The following is an 18,726-nucleotide window of genomic DNA, read 5'->3' on the forward strand; positions in this document are numbered from 1 at the left end:
CTTGCCCAGAGTCACACAGTTGGTAACTTTCTGAGGCCTGAACTTGTTTTGATTTGAACTCAGATCATTCCTGACTCCAGGCCCAGGACTCTATCCACTGAGCTACCTAGCTCCCTCCAAGGCAAGCAGATATTAAGTGACTTTCCTAGGGTCACATAGCTAGTAAGTATCTGAGGCTGACTTTGAACTCAGGTCTTCCTAACTCCAGGTCCAATGCTTTATCCACTTAGCCACCTAGCTGCCCCATCTGGGAACATAATAGACATTGAATAAATGCTAATTAGCTAAATGAAATCTCATACTGATGAAATATAAAGACATATGTATATTATAATGTACACATACATAATACACATATCTAAATTATTTTAAAGGGCTTTTTTTCTCCTAAATTTTGTTTTTCAATTTGGCTCACATAACTCAAAAGAGAAGCATCTTATCATCAAATTATTGTTTGAGAATAAAAATAGCTGAGTGTTATAGTGAAAGAAATATACTACACAGCCAACTAACAACCCAGAATCTGTCCCAGGAATATTTCAGAACCTCAAGGGATCCATAATTTCATCAAGACAATGGTTTCATCCACAGACTCAGGAAGCAACCATTCTGCAATTTGGTGGACAATCTTCTAACCTGAAAGCTTGTGGCCAAACTAGCAATGTTTCTCCAACTTCAGGTAGGCTATTTTGATTGAAAGACATATAGGGCCCATTCTTCTACTTGGTAAGCCCTGAACAACTGGTATTTCCCTGGCATGGTCTTAAGAATGCAGAGCCCACCTCTTGCCACAATGAGGGTAACTTCAATGAGTTTTATTACACATTGAATTAAATCATGCTTGAAGGCTTCTCCTAATTACCTCTTACCTCTGCAAGTTCTCATTTCTTCCCCACAGAACTTTGACTGCGATTAAAACGAATATGACAACATTAGCAACGAGAATGATAACTGCAGGTAAAATGAATGACCACAACCATGGGCTCTCCAGATAATTGCCATCTTCTGGAACTGCAAGCCAACATCTATTAAAGACAGGAAATTATTTTACTCAAGGGGACATATTTACTGCTGCCTTCTGCCATCAAAGAGCTTAATGGACTCAGATTTAAAGAGCTTTTTAAAAGCCAGTGCCTCTTTCTCATGCCTTACCAATCAACAAGTAATTATTGGGCATCTACTGTTTGCCAGGCACTGTTCTAGGTGCTGGAGATTCTTACATTGCTAGTTAGCTTTCTATAGTTAGTTCTCCCGAAAAGATGAAAATAGTCCATCTCCTTTTCTGCCTTATTTCTCCAAACATAAGTAAAATCCTGTTATAACAGACTCTGTAAGGTCTCCATCCAAATCACAAAATTGCACAATAATGAGTATCTCTAGAAACCACACTCCAGATGTGTTTGACCTGTCACTGAAACAGAGCTGATGTCCAATCTCATTCTAATTATCTAGCAAATGAAAACAAATGCATTGCAAAAAAGCCAATGATGTGCCCCCCTCCTCTCCAAAAAGAATTCTTTTGAGTCCAATAGTGAAAGATAAGACAAAATCTCTTCTTCTATCAAATCTATTCTCAGGAGAAAGCATAACAAACTCATAGAAATTTTAAACTGATCAGAAACTTTGAGTTAAGTATTTTTTAAAAATTATGATGCGCCTAACTATGTCCCAACCACTGTGCTAAGAGCTGGGGATTCAAATATAAAAACTCTCAGGGAGCTGAATACTAATGCAGACGGGAGAGGGTAGAGACAGCATATATACGGCAGTGGTGACCAGGAAAGTCACAAATGGTGAGTGAAATATGATAGTCCATTGACAAACCATTTCCAAAAGCAATAGCGTCCTTTGAACTCTAGAGCTAGAGGTAGAAAGGAGCAGGGAGGGGATGCACACATTTTTAAAAAGTGAATTCAACAGTTATCAACAATCACAAATGCTTCAAGAAACCACCTTTTTCCATCTTTCCCAATTTGCATGGAGTAAGATGGAACTTCAAACCTATTTTAACTTTCATTCCCCTTATGTGATGTGGAACATATTTCCATCCAATCTTTTATTGTTTGCCAATCTTTGAAAAACTGTTCGTACCCCTTTGACCATCTATTTATTGGAGAATGGCTCTTGGTATATATTTATATTGATTTCATATATATTTTCTGTATCAGACTTTTATCAGTTATATTTGATACCTGTTCCCATTCTACTTTCTCATCTAATTTTATCTTAATTGATTTTATTTATGGTAAATTAAGTAATTTTATTTATGCTATTTACTTATATTATCAAAATTATGTATTTCATTTTTATTACATTGCTATGTATCTCATTCACTTTATGTATCTCATCACTCAATGAATATTATTCTTTCCAATTTTTTTGCCAGATCTAATGATCTTTTCTCAGGTCACATCCTTCTCCATCTTTCTACTGCATTTGACACTGTCGTCCACACCCCAACCTCTGTATACTCTCTCTGTGTTTTAATAACACCCCTCTCTCCTACTTCCCCTCCTATCTCTCTGGCCACTTCTTCTCAGTCTCCTTTACTGACCCACTATCCATATCACATCTTTGAACTCTAGGTGTTCTCTGAGGTTCTATCCTGGGCCTTCTCTTTTTCTTCTACTAATCTTTCTAGCTTCATTGGGCATTACCTCTCCTCCTGTACTCTGAGATCCAGCCAAATTGACCTTCTCTCTCTTCTCCTTATACACAATATCCAATCTCCCATGTCCATGCCCTTGCTGTCCCACATGCCTAGAACACAATTCCTTCTTACCTCTACCTGATAGAATGCATCTCTTCCTTGAAGATGCAGCTTAAGCATCCTCTTCTGGCTAAAGAAAGTCCTCAAACTATCTCATATTTAACTATTTTGTATGTATTTGTATATTTTTACTTTATATTTATGCTCCATATATTTACATATGTCCTTGTCTACCCCATTAGAATGCAAGCTCTTTGCAAGCAGAAATCATTTCATTCTATATATTTGTTATCTACAGTGCCCAGAACAGTGCCTGCCAATTTGTGGGGGGCTTAAAATGTTTATTGATTGATAGACTGATCTCCTCTGTCCCTTCTTTGATTAAAAATTCTTCCTCTACCCATCATTGGGAAAGGTCCCTGATTTCATTCATTTCTATTTTTTTGTACAACCTTTTATATTCAGGTTACATGTCCATTTTGAGTTCGCATATATTGCAAGGTGTTGATCTTAACTGAACATCTGGCAAATTGCTCTTCAGTTTTTCCACTGGTTTTTATCAAAAAGGGTACTCCCAGTGAATCATGTTCTTGGGTTTATCAAACACTGGTCTACACTTTAAATTGTTTCTATTTCTTGCTTACATAGAATTTTTCTTTTTATCAAACCACTTTACAATATTGTTTGAGGTCTGATAATACTATGCTCCCCTCATTTATACTTTTTTCATTGTTTTCCTTCATATCCTAAATTTTTTTTCTTCCAAATGAATCTTGTTATGATTTTGTCTAGTTTTATAAGGTATCTAATCGGAAAAATGAATTAGTATAGCACTAAATCTGTAATTAATTTAGATAGTATTGTTATTTTGCAATATTGACATATCCCAGGCATAAGTAATGATGATTTCTCCATTTTAAGGTTTGACACATTTCTCTTCTAAAATCATCTGGCCTATTTTCCCCCTCTCCCTAACATTTCATTTATGGCTTGCTAATATTTGTTTCTCTGGCTTTTTTAAATCTATATTTCTTCTTTTATTACTTTGTATATTTTATATTTTTATAGATGCTCATCAATTTCTTTTGAATTCTTAATGTTCTGGCATATCATTGCTTATATCTTTTTTATTTCCTCTCTATTGTTAATTCACCTTGTCCATTTTTTGAGGGGGGGACAATATGACTTTTTTATCTTTTCCCTGAGCAGGTTAACAAATGGTTTGTTGATTTTGTTAACCTTTTTATTTTATCCATTTTTCTTAATTATCTATTTCTTAGTGTTTTCTATTTTTAAATTTCTGTATTTCTTCTCTAACTTCTAAGAATTCTTCTTTTCTACTTTTTTTTAAAGCATTACTAATTTGTTTATTTTCCAGTTCCTTTAACTTCATGCTAGTTTATTGAATTTATGCCTTCCTTGGTTTATTCCTACTTTAAAAGTCCAAATTTATAAAACCAGGGGATGATGATTTGCATTACAAAAAATTATCGTATAATTCATTTTAAAAAAAAAACATGCCTTGTACATTTAAAATAAATGATTTTGAAAAATTTGATTCATACAATTTCTTTCCAAAGAAATTGTCAGATCTGTTCCATGCTTTCAATTTCAACACCAAAGAACAGTTAAACATAAGTGGTCAACTTACATTATCTCTTGTCGGTATCCCAATTCCCCTTTTAGTGGGTAAACAATTCCCACTGTTAAAGACACTATTATAGCAGGTATTCCTGTTTGATAGAGATACTGAGAATTAGTTAATTACATATGAGCAGGATTTAGTCATATACGCCATAAGAAATCCTTCTTAAACTACAGTGGAAACTTTTATGGGTGGCCAGAATACACACAGTATTTACTCTATGCTCTACTGAAAACATGATTTATTACTATTCCCACTTTGTGCTAGCATTGAACATCCAGAGTTGTAACTAGTAACTTTAGTACCCTAGAAAAATAACTAAAATATGCCCTCAAATAAACTCTTTTTCCCCTCAAAGAAAAATTCATGTATGGGAGGAAGGAGAGCTTTGAACACTAAAGCCATGAGGCTGGGCCTGGAAAAGCTGTGTTGAGAAATGGAAGGGTCAGGTCAGGGAGTTACTCACCTGTTCTATAAGCCACTGTGAGGAGGAAGCCTGCTATCTGGTGGCTTTGTTATTTAACTTATAATTGTTGCTGAATAGACACTAAGTTCAATTTCTAGTCTGCCTTTTACAGGAGGGAAAGTATGGTTAAACTCCTCCAAATGTTTGAGTCCTTGGCCAAAATCCTTATCATCCCATTCTAGTTAAAGCTCTTGGAGAGCTACATGATTGCCCATTCCCCCTCTCCCATTTCCCAAATATTTGTTTTGGATAGGTCTATCTCTTTTGACTTTTTTGTCAACATTCAACAGGTCTCAATGCACCTTGTTGTTTTGTTGTTCAGTTGTTTCAGTCATATCTGACTCTTTGTGACCTCTTTTTGGGTTTTCTTTGCAAAGATACTGGAGTGGTTTGCTATTTCCTTCTCCAGTTCATTTTACAGATGTAGAAATGGAAACAGAGTTAAATGACTTGCCCACAGTCACACAGCTAGTAAATGTCTGAGCTCAGATTTGAACTCAGGAAGATGAATATTCCTGGTAAATCCACAATGCCCTTCAATGTACCTCATGTTCAGTTTAAATCCAGCTGTCAATACAATAATTTTCTATTGTTGGTATATTTCAAATTATTTTTCTTAGTGTCTGTTTTTGGCTTTGTTTTGAAATGTCCCCTTTTAGGGTTGTGCAGGGCGCAACTAAATTTTTTTTAAATTCTAGGTTCATTTTAATAAAACAAAAATTTAAATTAACAGAGATGTCTTGTTAGCATGAAATCCTTTAAGTTAGTGGTTCGTTGTTGTTGTTTTATGGTGGCATAAAAGAGCAACTTCTGACAGGAGGTAGAACAACATTTAACACTTACCCCATCCTATTAGAGACAGAATGAGAGTAAAATGTCGAGGGAGGGGCCTCATAGTTCTGAGGAGAAGAAAGTAGAGCTGTACAGCATTGAGTCCTGTCCAGGTCAATGTCACTAACAGAAAATAATGCAGAAAGGCAGTCATCGCTGTGCATATACGATTTTCTACAGGATTAATATCATGATGAGGGATCACATTGTCATCTTCAGAGCTCACAGTCCTCTCACTATTTTTATTAGAGTTTTCTATTCCAAAGAGGAAGAGGATGTTGAAAATCAGCATAGATGTGCAGAGACTCACAAACACCCAGGTAACTGAAGTCTTTCTTTGGTTCCTGTTGAGAGAGAACCCCAGTGAAATCAAATTGGCCCAGCCCTTCTGGAAAGCAGTTGGAACTACACTGCAAATGTTACTAACCTGTGCATAGTGATATACACACACACACACACACACACACACACACACACACACGCTTATGTATAAATATAAATGATGCATAGCAGTTCTTCTTGTAATAGCAAAAATCAGAAAACTAAGACAATACATGTCAATTGTTAATGGCTGAACAAAGTGTGGCATATGGCTATAATGAAATACTCTTGAACCAAAACAAATGGTGAAAAAGATGATTCTAGAGAAACCTGGGGGACTTGTATGAATTGATGCAGAGTGAAATAGGCAATACCAGAACAATTTATATTATAACAACAATATTGTTCAAATTAACAGCTGTGGATGATTTAAGAACTTTGATCAATTGACTACCCATGATTCCAGAGTATTGACAATAAAGGATGGTACTCACCTCCTGACTAAGAAGTTAAGACCTAAATATACAGAACGTGACATGGATTTTTGGACATGGCCAATGCAGGAATTTGTTTTGCTTAACTATGAATATTTGTTATAAAAGTTCTGTTTTTTCTGGGTGTAAGGTGGGAGAGAGAGAAAATAAGTGCTTGTTAATTTAAAAAAATTATAAAAGAAGAGATTTGTTTTAGGGAGAAGCTTATGGTCATTTAAAAGGCTTCAAAACTTCCCTAATACAATCTAGTTGGCTTTCTCTCTCCAATTTAATTCTGGACTTAACTCGTTGTCCAAGCTCAGTGTCTGTTCAAGGTGATTTATCTATCCAACTGCATATCATAGTCAGAGAAATAGATATTCTTTATCCACTTTTTCCTGTGTAGATAGTTAGACTAAAACCTTTAGAGCAGTAGTTCCCAAACTTCTTGTTCTCAAGACCCCTTTATATTCTTAAAAATTTTTGAGGGCCCCCTCTCCCAAAGAACTTTTACTTATGTGAGTTATATTATCAATATTTACTATATTACAAATGAAAATATCAGTATTATTGCCAAAACTATTTTGGCCAAAATGGAAAACAAAAAATAATAGAAGTTATAAGTAAAACTAAAAGCTAGTTCTTTGAAAAGACTAATAAAATTGATAAACTTTTAGGCAATCTAATTAAAAAAGAAGCAAAAAATCAAATTGATAAAATAGCAAGTGAGTAAGGTAAAATTGCAAAAAAAAACCCGTAAGAAATACATAGAATAATTAGAACATTTTATGCAGTTATGCATATTTTTTTAAAAATCAACAACTGAGAACACAAAAAGAAATACATTCAAAAACATAAAATACCCAAACTATAAGAAGATCAGATAGAGATCTTAAACAACCCAGTATCAGAAAAGGAAAAAGAACTAGCTGCAAAGAAACTCCTAAGGAAAATGCTCCTGATCTTGATAGATTCACAGGAGAATTCTATCAAATTTTTAAAGAACAATTAACACTCATACTTACAAATTATTCTTAAAAACCTAAAGGAAACCAACCTATCAGAATCCTTTTATGGGACATGTATAGTACTAATACCTAAACCAGGGATGGATAAAACACAGAAGGAAAACTATAGGCCAAAATCATTCATGGCTAGTGACTCAAAAATTTTAAACAAAATCCTGTCGAACATATTAGAGTGATTTATCTGAGAAATAGTTCATTGTAACCAATTTGGATTTATGTCAGAAACACAAGGATGGTTCAATAGTAAGAAAACAATCAACATAACTAATCATATTATAAACCAAAGCATCAAAACACAGATGATTAAATAAATAGGTACAGAAAAAGCCTTCAACAATACAATACTCATGCTAAGAACCCTACAAAGTATAGACATAGGGAGACCTTTATTTAATAACATAAAAAAGCATCTGTCTAAAACCAAAAGCAAGCATCATATAGACTAGAATACACTAAAACCTTTCCCAATAAATATGAGAATAAAGCAAAGGTGCTCACTCTCAGCACTATTATTTGATACTGTTCTGGAAATGCTAGCAACAGCAATAAGACAAGAAAAAGAAATTAAGGGCAAAAAAATAGGCAAAGAACAAATAAAACTGTGTTTATTTGCTGATGATATGCTGGCATACTTGGAAAATCCTAGGGAATCAGCAAGAATAACTAATTTAGGCAATTAAATAGCTTCAGCAAAATTGCAGGCAACAGAATAAGCCCTCAAAAATCTACTACATTTCTATATAATAACAAAACACTTGTTCAAGTTTTTTCCCACAAAATGACTAATATGCAAATGTTCTATAGTATCACACATGTATAATCTATATCAGATTGCCTACTGTCTCAGGGAGAGGGGAGAGGAAGAAGAGAAGGATAGAATTTAGAACTCAAAACTTAAAAGTGAATGTAAAAATTGTTTTTACATGTAATTGAGGAAAAATAAAATGTTTTAAAAATAAGAAAATGCAAGAAGTGATATTAGAGAGGGAAACTCCATTCCAAAAACTTACAAAATGCACAAAATGCCTGAGGATCAGTCTACTAAAGTGTATAAATGACATATTCATTTAGTTACAAAGTGCACCTTAGAGAAATAAAGAACAACTTAAACAACTGGAGAAACATTCAGTGCTTATTGCCAGGCCATGCCAATATAATAAAAATGACAATACTACCAAACCTAATTTATACTTTTAATGCTGTACTAATCAAATGACCAAGGTAGTATTTTGTAGAACTTGATGAAATAATAACACAATTCATTTGGGAAAAAAATCTAGAACATAAAAGGAAATAATGAAAGCCATGCAGACAAAGAGAAAATAGCATTTCTAGGCCTCAAACTATGGTATAAAGTAGCAGTCATTAAAACCATCTAATATTTGTTTAAAAATAGAGATGGGTCAATGGAACAGACTAGATAATGGATAGAATCAGAAACAAAGGAACTCAATAACTCAGTGTTTGATAAAGTGGAAAACATAAATTACCTAGAAAAAATCTCTTTATTTGATAAAAATTGCTGAGACAACTGGAAAGTTTTATTGTTTAGTCACTTTTCAGTCATGTCCAACTCTCAGTGACCCCATCTGGGGTTTTCTTGGCAAAGATACTGGAGTGGTTTGCCATTTCCTTCTCCAGTTTACAGATGAAGAAACTAAGATAAACAGAGTTAAGTGACTTGCCCGGGGTCATACAGCTAGCAAATGTCTGAGGTCAAATTTGGACTCAGGTCCTCCTGATTTCAGGGTTGGTGCTCTATCCACTGTGCCACTTAGCTGCCCTGTTTGACGCATAGCAGGCATTTAATAAATGTTCGAATTGATATTCTCACACTAATCTGAAGTCAGATTGAACTCAGGAAGATGAGTCTTCCTGCCTTTAGACCCCACAATCTATCTACTGCATCACCTAGCTGGAAAGTAGTCTGGTAAAAATTGGGCTTAAATGAACACCTTATACAAACCATGTCTCATAATATATTTTAAATGGATACACGACTTTAATATTAAAGATTGTATTATAGAAAATTAGAAAAGAAACAGATCTTACACCTCTCATGGCTATGTCTGCAAAATCTTAACAAAATAAGGGATAGAGATAATTATAAAAGGTAAAATAGATAATTTTGACTACATGTAACTTGAGAAGATCTTGCATAGACAAATTGTACCTAGGATAAGAAAGGAAATGATTGAATGAGGGGGGAGAGACCTTTGTATCAAATTTCTCTGATAAGGGTTTGGTAACCAAGATATGTAAACAAATATATACATATATGTTGATGTAAATATGTAGATTTATATATATATAAATAAATATAGAAAAAATTATAGTTGTAGATAAAACTAATAGCCACTTCCCAGTAGGTAAATGATCAAAAGATATAAACAAACAGCTCTTAAAATAAGAATTGCAAGATAATCACAAACCCATGAAAGAATTCTCCAAATCATTAATAATAAGAGAAAGGCAAATCAAAAAATCCCTGAGGTTTCACTTTCACATCCTGCAAATTGTCAAGGATGGCAAAAAATGGCAACAATCAAATTTGGAAGTGGTTGTGGGATGATAGGAGTATTAATACATTGTTGGTGGAACTGTGAAATGGTACAATAATTTTGGAAAGCAATTTAAAATTATGCAAATAAAGTGACTAAAATGTCCATAACCTTTTGAACTAGAGACCCTATTACTGGACTTACAACCCCAAGGAAGCTATTGATAAGAAAGTCCTCATATACACCAAAATATTTATAGCAGCACTTTTTGTGATAACAAAGAATTAGAAGCAAGGTAGATGCCCATCAATTAGAATAGGTAGATAAATTGTGTTATAGGAATATAATGGAATGTTGCTATGCTTTGAGAAATGATGAATGAGATGAATACAGAAAAACATGAAAAGATATACATGAACTGATGAAGAGTGAAGTAAGAAGAACTAAGAAAATAAAAACGTTGTTCAGTTGTTTCAGGTATGTCTAACTCTTTGTGACCTCATTTGGGTTTGTTTGGTTGGTTTTTGGCAAAGATGCTGGAATGGTTTGCCATTTCTTTCTCCTGTTCATTTTACAGATGAAGAAACTGAGGCAAACAGAGTTAAGTGATTTGCCCAGATTAATACAGCTCATAAGTGACTGAGGATTGATTTGAGCTCAGAAAGATGAATCTTGCTGACTCCAGGCCCAACACTCTATTCACTCCACCACCTAACTGTCCAGTTTTATCTTTAGCCTCCAGTTCAGAAAGACTATCAAACCTGAGACCTGGGTGGGGTGGGGGGGCATAGCTTTCAAGAACTTAACATATAATTTACAAAATATATTGAGGGAAGTTCCCCCCACACCCATATAGAATTAGAATACGTTCAGCATAAATCAGGTGGACATAGCAGATTTTCTTATGAGAAACCCGTTTTCCCTCTTACCTGGTAACAATCTGAAATATAATTGTAAGAGCCAAACCAGCAATGGATAATCCACAACCAATTTTAGATATGATATCTAGAGATTCCGGATAATTGTAATTGTTATCAAAACTCTGGAAAACAATTGGAAAATCACATTAAAAAACTTTCCCAAGCAATGTTTATAATAAATCAATTAATTTCAAATGCATTTAACTCTCATTCTTGTGGATAAATGGTTAGTATTTCCATTTTCTTCTCTCCTTTTATTGTCCCTACAGCATTATTCAAGTTCTCCCTTGCCAAAGAGAGGCTTTTAGTACAAGCCACAATTGTCCAGTTTATTCTGATCCAAGGAGATAGCCAAAGTGACTAACTCAGACCTTTCTCTGTCCAAATACCTTTAGTCTGAGCTTCACCCAGAGAACTATGAGGCAGCCCAGCTCAGCAGTGAACAGTCTACTTGAAATTCAAAAGACCAGGGTCGCTCCTGCTGATACCTGCTCACTGTTTAATTATGGTCCCTTACCAAATCGGCGCCTCAGTTTCCTCATCTGTAAATGCAAATAATAATACCTGTAGTATCTGACTCATAGGTTTTTTGAGAGATCTAAATAAGATAAGGCATGCAAAGCAAATTTTAGATCTTAAGAGGGCTACATAACGTGTCACAAAAGCTTTTCTATAGTTTTTAAACTCTGAGGACACTTTGTATAAATGACAATTATTATTTATTACTTAGGTCAAATTAACCTGCAAAATCTCCATTTTATTTTGTAACATATAGGCATACTAAAATGAGACACCTCTTCCTTAATGCAATTCACATAATTTGAAGTGGAGAATTGAAAGCAATTTTCTTGATCAGTCGATTGGAGCGGGAGAGAACAAAGTTGTCAGGAGGATGACTCAAACATTCTGGATGTTTTATCAGGGCATCAAATTCTCTCTTTGCCAAACTCAGGAATGCAATTCAACAAAAGACCTCTGAAGCTACTCCATTTTTTTAACCCTTAAATAGCCCATCTTAGGCAAGTCACTTAGCCTCCCTGGGCCTCAGTTTCCTCACATGTAAAAAGAGGGGGCTGAACTAGATGGACTGTGAGGTCCTTTCCAGCTCTGTATCTTTGATGCTAAGACCCTATGATATCCTGCACCAGAGAGGATCACCTCTCCAGATTCATGATTTCAGTGAGGGGAAAACTCAGTATTCTGTGAGAAGCAGAAATCCACCCAAACAATTCCATACAAACTCAGCTTTCCAGGATGCAATGGAGGCTTGTTTCAATACTTGCATAACCTGTGATTTCATAGGTGTGGATACTCCCTTCCACCAAAGCAAATACACCTTACTTATAACTTAACAGATGAGACCTAGGGAGCTCTCTAAGATATAAAATAGAGAAGTGGCATGCCCAGGATCACATGGGTAAGTGTCAGACCCTATGAACCCAGGATATCCTGACTTCAAGCCCACCACTCTATAAAAAATGCCACACCATTATTTCATTTATTGATGTTGTTGTTTAGTCATTCAGTCATGGTGGACTCTTTGTAAACCCATTTGTGATTTTCATGGCAAAGATACTAGAGTGGTTTGCCCTTTCCTTCTCCAGTTTATTTTACAAATGAAGAAACTAAGGCAAACAGAGTTAAGTGACTTGCCCAGGGTCATAAGGTGGTAAGTGTCTGAGGCCAGATTTGAACTCAGGAAGATGTGTCCTTCTGACTTTAGGGCCAGCACTCAATCCACTAAGCCACCTAACTGCCCCAATTTACTGACATACATAAATGTTAATTTCCTGGCATGGATTAGTCTATGAAGAGGAACTAAATTCCACTATGACAGTGAACCATATTCAATGAATAAAATTAGGAGACCCTGATATGATTTTTAAAAGGGCGGGGAGTTCTTACCAATAATACAGCAAAATTAGTGGTGTGGTTGCATTGGCATCCAAGGAATTCAGAGTTGCTGCTGGGTTTCTTTTTACACCCATAAGTATCCCAGTCATCCTTTGTAACATTCCAAAAGACACAGGCATAGGAACGCAGCTGGAATTGAGACTCATTATACTACAAATGGAATGGAGAACATAATGGCAAAAGATAACCTTTAGAAATTAGGAAATTTGAAGGGAAAATAAACCTGCTGAAATGGAGTGTGTTTATTAAGATATTTTTAAAAGATCCTTTATTTATTTATATTTCCTTCCTTCCTTCCTTCCTACTAAGACAAGGAGACCTAGCTCCTTGTCTTACATTACTTAGCCTGGAAGAGGAAAATTCCCTCAAGTTTTAATTACTTGTGTTATCCTTGACTTGAATTTCCAGTGGCCCAAATTGTTATTATGACTTACAGGAAAACTCACCTTTGGTTTAAAGATCATTTCAACAGAAACATTTGGAACTTCGTTCTCCATTGAATGATTATCATCTTCATCAGAAACTTTGCATGCGACAACTCTTTGGCTAAAATTTGACCTGACAGTGAATGTTTTTGACTGGAAAAATTTGCTATTCTGATACAGAACAAAGCCAAATTTCCTGCTGGTGCCTGTAGATAAGAAGAAATTAAAATACACAGGAGATCAATGTGGAAATGGACACAAAGGAGGATGAAGAGATGAAAGCTGCCATAGCCATATTTACAGACTACTAAGAACCCTCATGCCTACACATCCTGATTACCATCTTCAAAAATGAGTCAGAAGGCCCTGGGGATAGCAAACGCTGAAGGCCATCATCGTAATTTTTTTTTAAAAAAAGAAACCATGTCAACATACAGGAAAAGAACCAGTTATATGCATAACTTTCCCTCCCCTCAGAATTAGTTGCATATGTCTGGCCAGATCTTTGACAAAAAGGTCAAAGTAAATTAAAAATTTCAAGAATAATATGAAAAGGGGTAGTTAGGTAGCACAGTGGAGAGAGCACCAGCTGTGGAGTCAAGAAGACCTGAGTTCAAATGTGGCCTCAGTCACTTACTAGCCATGTGACCCTGGGCAAATCACTTAAACTCCATTGCTTCTCCCCTCCCCCAAAATAAAAGAATAATGTGAAAAGACACTGTAATTATAGTCACTCTGCAATATGCCTTTTTAAAACAAAAGAAAAAACCTGTGTACCCTTAAAGTAGGAAATGGAAAAAGTTTACATATACACACACACACACACACACACATGTATGTATATATATATATGTATATATATATATGTATATCCACATATTAAAGATCATCTCAACAGAAACATTTGGAACTTCGTTCTCCATTGAATGATTATCATCTTCATCAGAAACTTTGCATGCGACAACTCTTTGGCTAAAATTTGACCTAACAGTGAATGTTTTTGACTGGAAAAATTTGCTATTCTGATACAGAACAAAGCCAGATTTCCTGCTGGTGCCTGTATATATACATGTGTATTTACACACACACACACACACACACACACACACACACACACACACACACACACGATTCTGAAAGATAATAAGAAAAGGGTGAGAAACTTTTCCAAATGCTCATGCGGTCATCAAGGCACTGCATGAATGCAAGATGTTTAAATAAAGTGGAGTAATCATGTGTGGTCCGATTGCCAATATTGGGCTCACCCATTTACAGAAGGATGTCATCAGTAAATTTTAGCCTGCCATTAGTCAAACCACTCACATAAAAATGATTCACATGATGAACTCCTGATCTTTTTCAGGAGCAATGGGGCAGAAACTGTGAGCCAATTCTTGAAACTTTTTAATGGCACATTTCTACCTGAGCCATCAAAGAATGTGGCTAAGCTGAAGCATAACTATATGAAGGTGAACAGAATGGCAAAAGGCCTCAAGATCATGCCAGGTGAAAATGAAAGAAGCTGAGGATAAGAAAAGATTGAGAGAGAGGAAGAGGAGAATAGGAAAGCTGCTTCTGAATATTTGAAGCGCTGCCTCATGGAACAGCAATAACAGCTAGCATTTATATAGCACTTTAAGGTTGGCAAAGTACTTTACAATTATTTGTAAATTAATAGGAATAATAAAAATTTACAATTTACAATTATTATCTCATTTGATCCTTGCAACAATCTTGGGAGGTACATACCATTATTATCTCCATTTTATAGATAAAGAAACTGAGGCAAACAGACTTGCCCAGGATCACACAGCCAGATTTGAACTCAGGTCCTCCTGGGCTGATGCTCTATCCACCATACCATCTAGCTGACCTCTCTTTTTTTCTCATTTATTAGACCTTTATTAGCTTGAGGGGTGAAACATAACCAGTGTCCCTTCCCCTCGATGATCAGTCGGGGTGGGGGGAGGGCGGCAATCCCCTCCCCTGAAGGAAGGCAAGGGGACAAGGGAGTAGGAAAGAGGCTGCTCTGGGCCAGACTGAAGGGGTGAAAGGATGGGAGTGCTGAGGGAAGATATGTACCCTCAGACCTTGGGCTCATTCCTCTTCCCTAAAGCCTGAAATCTGCCCCCAGTTTAGGGAATAGGCAGGGTCAGAGGGCAGGGCTCTTGCAGTGATTGATAAAGGAAGAGGGAGCCTGGCTGAGTCAGTCCCTTCCCCTCAAGCTCAGGAGTTGGGTGAGGCCATGTTGGGGACACAGACAGGGCCACCACAGTCTTGGCTATGGTTTGAACATAAATATATGCACAATCATATACAGCAGGAGGGACTCCTTATGAAAGCCTCACCTCAGCCCTAGGGAAGGAGAAGGGGAAAAGTACAGACTGCCTTGCCCCTTGCCCATGAGGCAGCAGCACCCAGACTTGAGGAGAGAAAGAAAAGAGAAGGGAAGAAGGAAGAGAGATTAGAGAGGGAAAAGAGAAGGGAAGAAGGAAGAGATATTAGAGAGAGAAAAGAGAAAGGAAGTGGGAAAAGAGATTAGAGAGAGAAAAGAGAAGGGAAGAAGGAAGAGAGATTAGAGAGGGAAAAGGGAAGGGAAGAGAGAAGAGAGATTAGAGAAAAGTGAAGGGAAGAGGAAAGAGAGATTAGAGAGGGAAAAGAGAAAGGAAGAGGGAAGAGAGTTGGGAGAGAATTAGAAGAAAAGTGGGGAAGAGAAAACAGAGAAGGAAGTGGTGGGTGGCTGGGCAGGACCCAGCCATTTCTACTCTTTAACCCAGCTTAAGATGGCAAGGAAAGATGCTAATTGTGTCTGTGGAAAGGTTCAGGGCAGCAAACACATATTTCTCAGGGCTCAGAGACAGCTTCCCCAGAAGTAGCTGGGTGTCCACTGTCAGTAAACAGGTTTCCTCATCTGTACAATGGAAATACTTACTACCTATAGTATCTGCCTCTCGTAGTTGTGAGAATCAAATGAGCTACATTGTATCAAACACTTTATAACCTCTAAAGCTTTATTCAGATGTGAGTTGTTATATTCAGATGTGGAAATTGAGGACCAAAGAAATAACTGGCTTAAGTCACACAGGTAGCAAGTAGCAGAACCATTATTTGAACCTAGTAGCTGTGGCTCCAAAACCAGTGTTCTCTCTACTTCAGAAAAGGGAACTATTTACACAGTGTAATTTAAAGGTTTCCAAGGTATCTCCCTCCCTAGCCAACCTGCCTTGTTATTACCTAATCTTCCCATCTGCCATATTTGTTGTTCAGTCATTTCAGTTGTGTCCAACTCTTTGTGGCCCCATTTGGGGTTTTCTTGGCAAAGATCCTGGAGTGGTTTGCCATCTCCTTCTCCAGTTCATTTTACAGATGAGGAAACTGAGGCAAACAGGGTTAAGTGATTTGCCCAGGGTTACACAGCTAGTAAGTGTCTGAGGCCAGATTTAAACTCAGAAAGATGAGTCTTCCTGACTTCCAGACCTGGTGCCTCTACCCACTGCATTACCTATCTGTTCCCCATCTATCGTAAGAGTCCCACTATTAGGGATGCTTCTTTGGATTATATAACAAAGAGAGAGGATGATATTTTCAGAAAAATACAGTTAAAATGCACATTTCCTGGGGGAGAAGAAAGCTGTTGGCTTGCTAGATAGGTTTCTCTGCCTTTCCTATTTTCACATCAAAACAGATTAGTTAATCAGGTCAATTAATTGTCACCTAGGACATTTTGGAAGGCACAAACAGCCCAACAGCAATAAACTTGGACATCAAGCAGAGAAGCACAAGGACCCTAGACTAGCATGGGCAGATAGCAGAGTAAAGAGGACACCCCCAAAATAGAAGGGCACGGAAGGCCACCTGCATGTTTGTCCAAAGCTATGAGGGGTCATGTCACTGTTAGCCAACAAATATTTGGTGGGCCTTTTATTTTATTTCAAATTTATAATTTTAAAATTTATCTACAAATGTTGGCTACCCTTCTTCCTCCCCCCACCTGCTTCCCACTTTCCAGAACTCCTACATGTATCATCTTTCTCTATAAGAATGTAAACTCTTAGAAGATAGAGACTGTCTTGTTTTAGTATCCCTAACTTGTAGCATGATGCCTGGCACGTGTCAAGTGCTAAATAAAGACCCTACCTCCTTCTTTCCTTCTTTCCCTCCTTCCTTCCTTTCTCCCTCCCTTCTCCCCTTCTCTTCCTTTCTCCCTCCTTCCTTCTTTCCCTTTTTCCCTTCCTTCCTCCCTCCCCTCTGCCTTTTCTTTCTCTCTTACTCCCTCCCTTCTTCTTTCTCCCTTCTTTCTTTCCTCCCTTATTCCTTCTGTCTCTTCCTTTCTTACTCCCTTCTCCCCTTCCTCCTTTTTTCTTTTCTTCCTTCCTCCTTCTATTCTTTGCTACTTCCTTCCTTCCTTCCTCTTCCTTGCTCTTTCTTCCTTCCTTTTCCTTCTTTCTCTTCCATCCTTCCTTTCTTCCTTCCCCTTCCTTCCTCCTTCCCTCTCTTTTTATCTTCATTCTTTCCTTTTTCCTATCTGTTATCTCTCTACCTATGTCTGTACTGGATACCTTTTGAGATGAAGGCAGAGTGGACCCTATGGCTTGAGTTTTTTTTTATTATATCTTTCTTTTTCTCGTCTTGCCATACTTTTGAAATTGTTCGAAAGTTAGCAAAATTGATGGATATCATTTCTCTGGGCCTCAGGATTTCGAAAACTCTCATTCCCAAAATATTTCAGAACTTGTTCAATCACAAATTACTCAGTGGTCAATGAAGTGTTGTATCATCCTCAAGAGAAGGCTTTTTGTTCTCAACATAATTCAGGTAACTTTATTAAAAAAAAAAGAGGAAGAGTCAAAGACCTACTTTGTGTGCTATTGACTAGGATCTGTAGCTCTGTTCTGTCCTCTGGTTTCAGCTCCTTCTCATTTATATCTATATATGCTTGTTGTGAATCCAGAATGTCATTAGCTCCTATGAAAAAGGAAAGAAATCATCCCACCCATCCCCCCAAAAAAGTTAATAAAGAGAAAATAAGTCATTTTTGTTGACAAGCATTTTGATGAATGATGTTAGTGTTGGTAGGTAAAGAAAAATCACTCACCTCTTTGGACAGAAAAAAGAACAGTTTCAGGCTGTGAAGTATTTTCTGTAGATAGGTCAACAGACTGTATGGCAATGTTGGGATGGAATAGAGAATCATTCATCAAAGACAAGGAATAAGTCTCCAATTCTGTAGTGAGGCTGCATTGATAAAAGAGAGAATATTCTTTAGCTCTCCTCATGAAATTATACATGTGACTTTTCCTCTAAAGTCCATAGAAATATATTGGGGATATATTCATAGTCTTTTTGACCCAGAGATCCCACTGCTAAATAGATATGCTGAGGCAGTCAAAGAAAAAAAAAGAAAATTTCACAAACCAGAATATTCTCAGCACCACTTGTTTATGGAAGAACTAGAAAACAAAGTCAATGCCTATAGATTGGGGAACAGCTGA

The 18,726-nt window shown here is 36.6% G+C and overlaps 1 protein-coding gene across 1 annotated transcript in view; it reads right to left on the bottom strand.

Annotated features, from left to right (window-relative positions):
• Window positions 1-18,726, bottom strand: part of ADGRG7 (adhesion G protein-coupled receptor G7) — a 71,720-nt gene that overhangs the window by 12,767 nt on the left and 40,227 nt on the right. Inside the window, exons 7-14 of the mRNA XM_036744134.1 lie at window positions 18,330-18,469; window positions 18,092-18,199; window positions 13,256-13,440; window positions 12,801-12,959; window positions 10,905-11,017; window positions 5,665-5,996; window positions 4,362-4,443; window positions 870-1,025 (exon numbers count right to left, since the gene is read on the bottom strand). Coding sequence (XP_036600029.1) covers window positions 870-1,025; window positions 4,362-4,443; window positions 5,665-5,996; window positions 10,905-11,017; window positions 12,801-12,959; window positions 13,256-13,440; window positions 18,092-18,199; window positions 18,330-18,469 — 1,275 coding nt within the window. The remainder of the gene's footprint in view (window positions 1-869; window positions 1,026-4,361; window positions 4,444-5,664; window positions 5,997-10,904; window positions 11,018-12,800; window positions 12,960-13,255; window positions 13,441-18,091; window positions 18,200-18,329; window positions 18,470-18,726) is intronic.

This window comes from Trichosurus vulpecula, chromosome 2, assembly GCF_011100635.1.
Source record: "Trichosurus vulpecula isolate mTriVul1 chromosome 2, mTriVul1.pri, whole genome shotgun sequence".
Lineage (NCBI taxonomy): Eukaryota > Metazoa > Chordata > Mammalia > Diprotodontia > Phalangeridae > Trichosurus > Trichosurus vulpecula.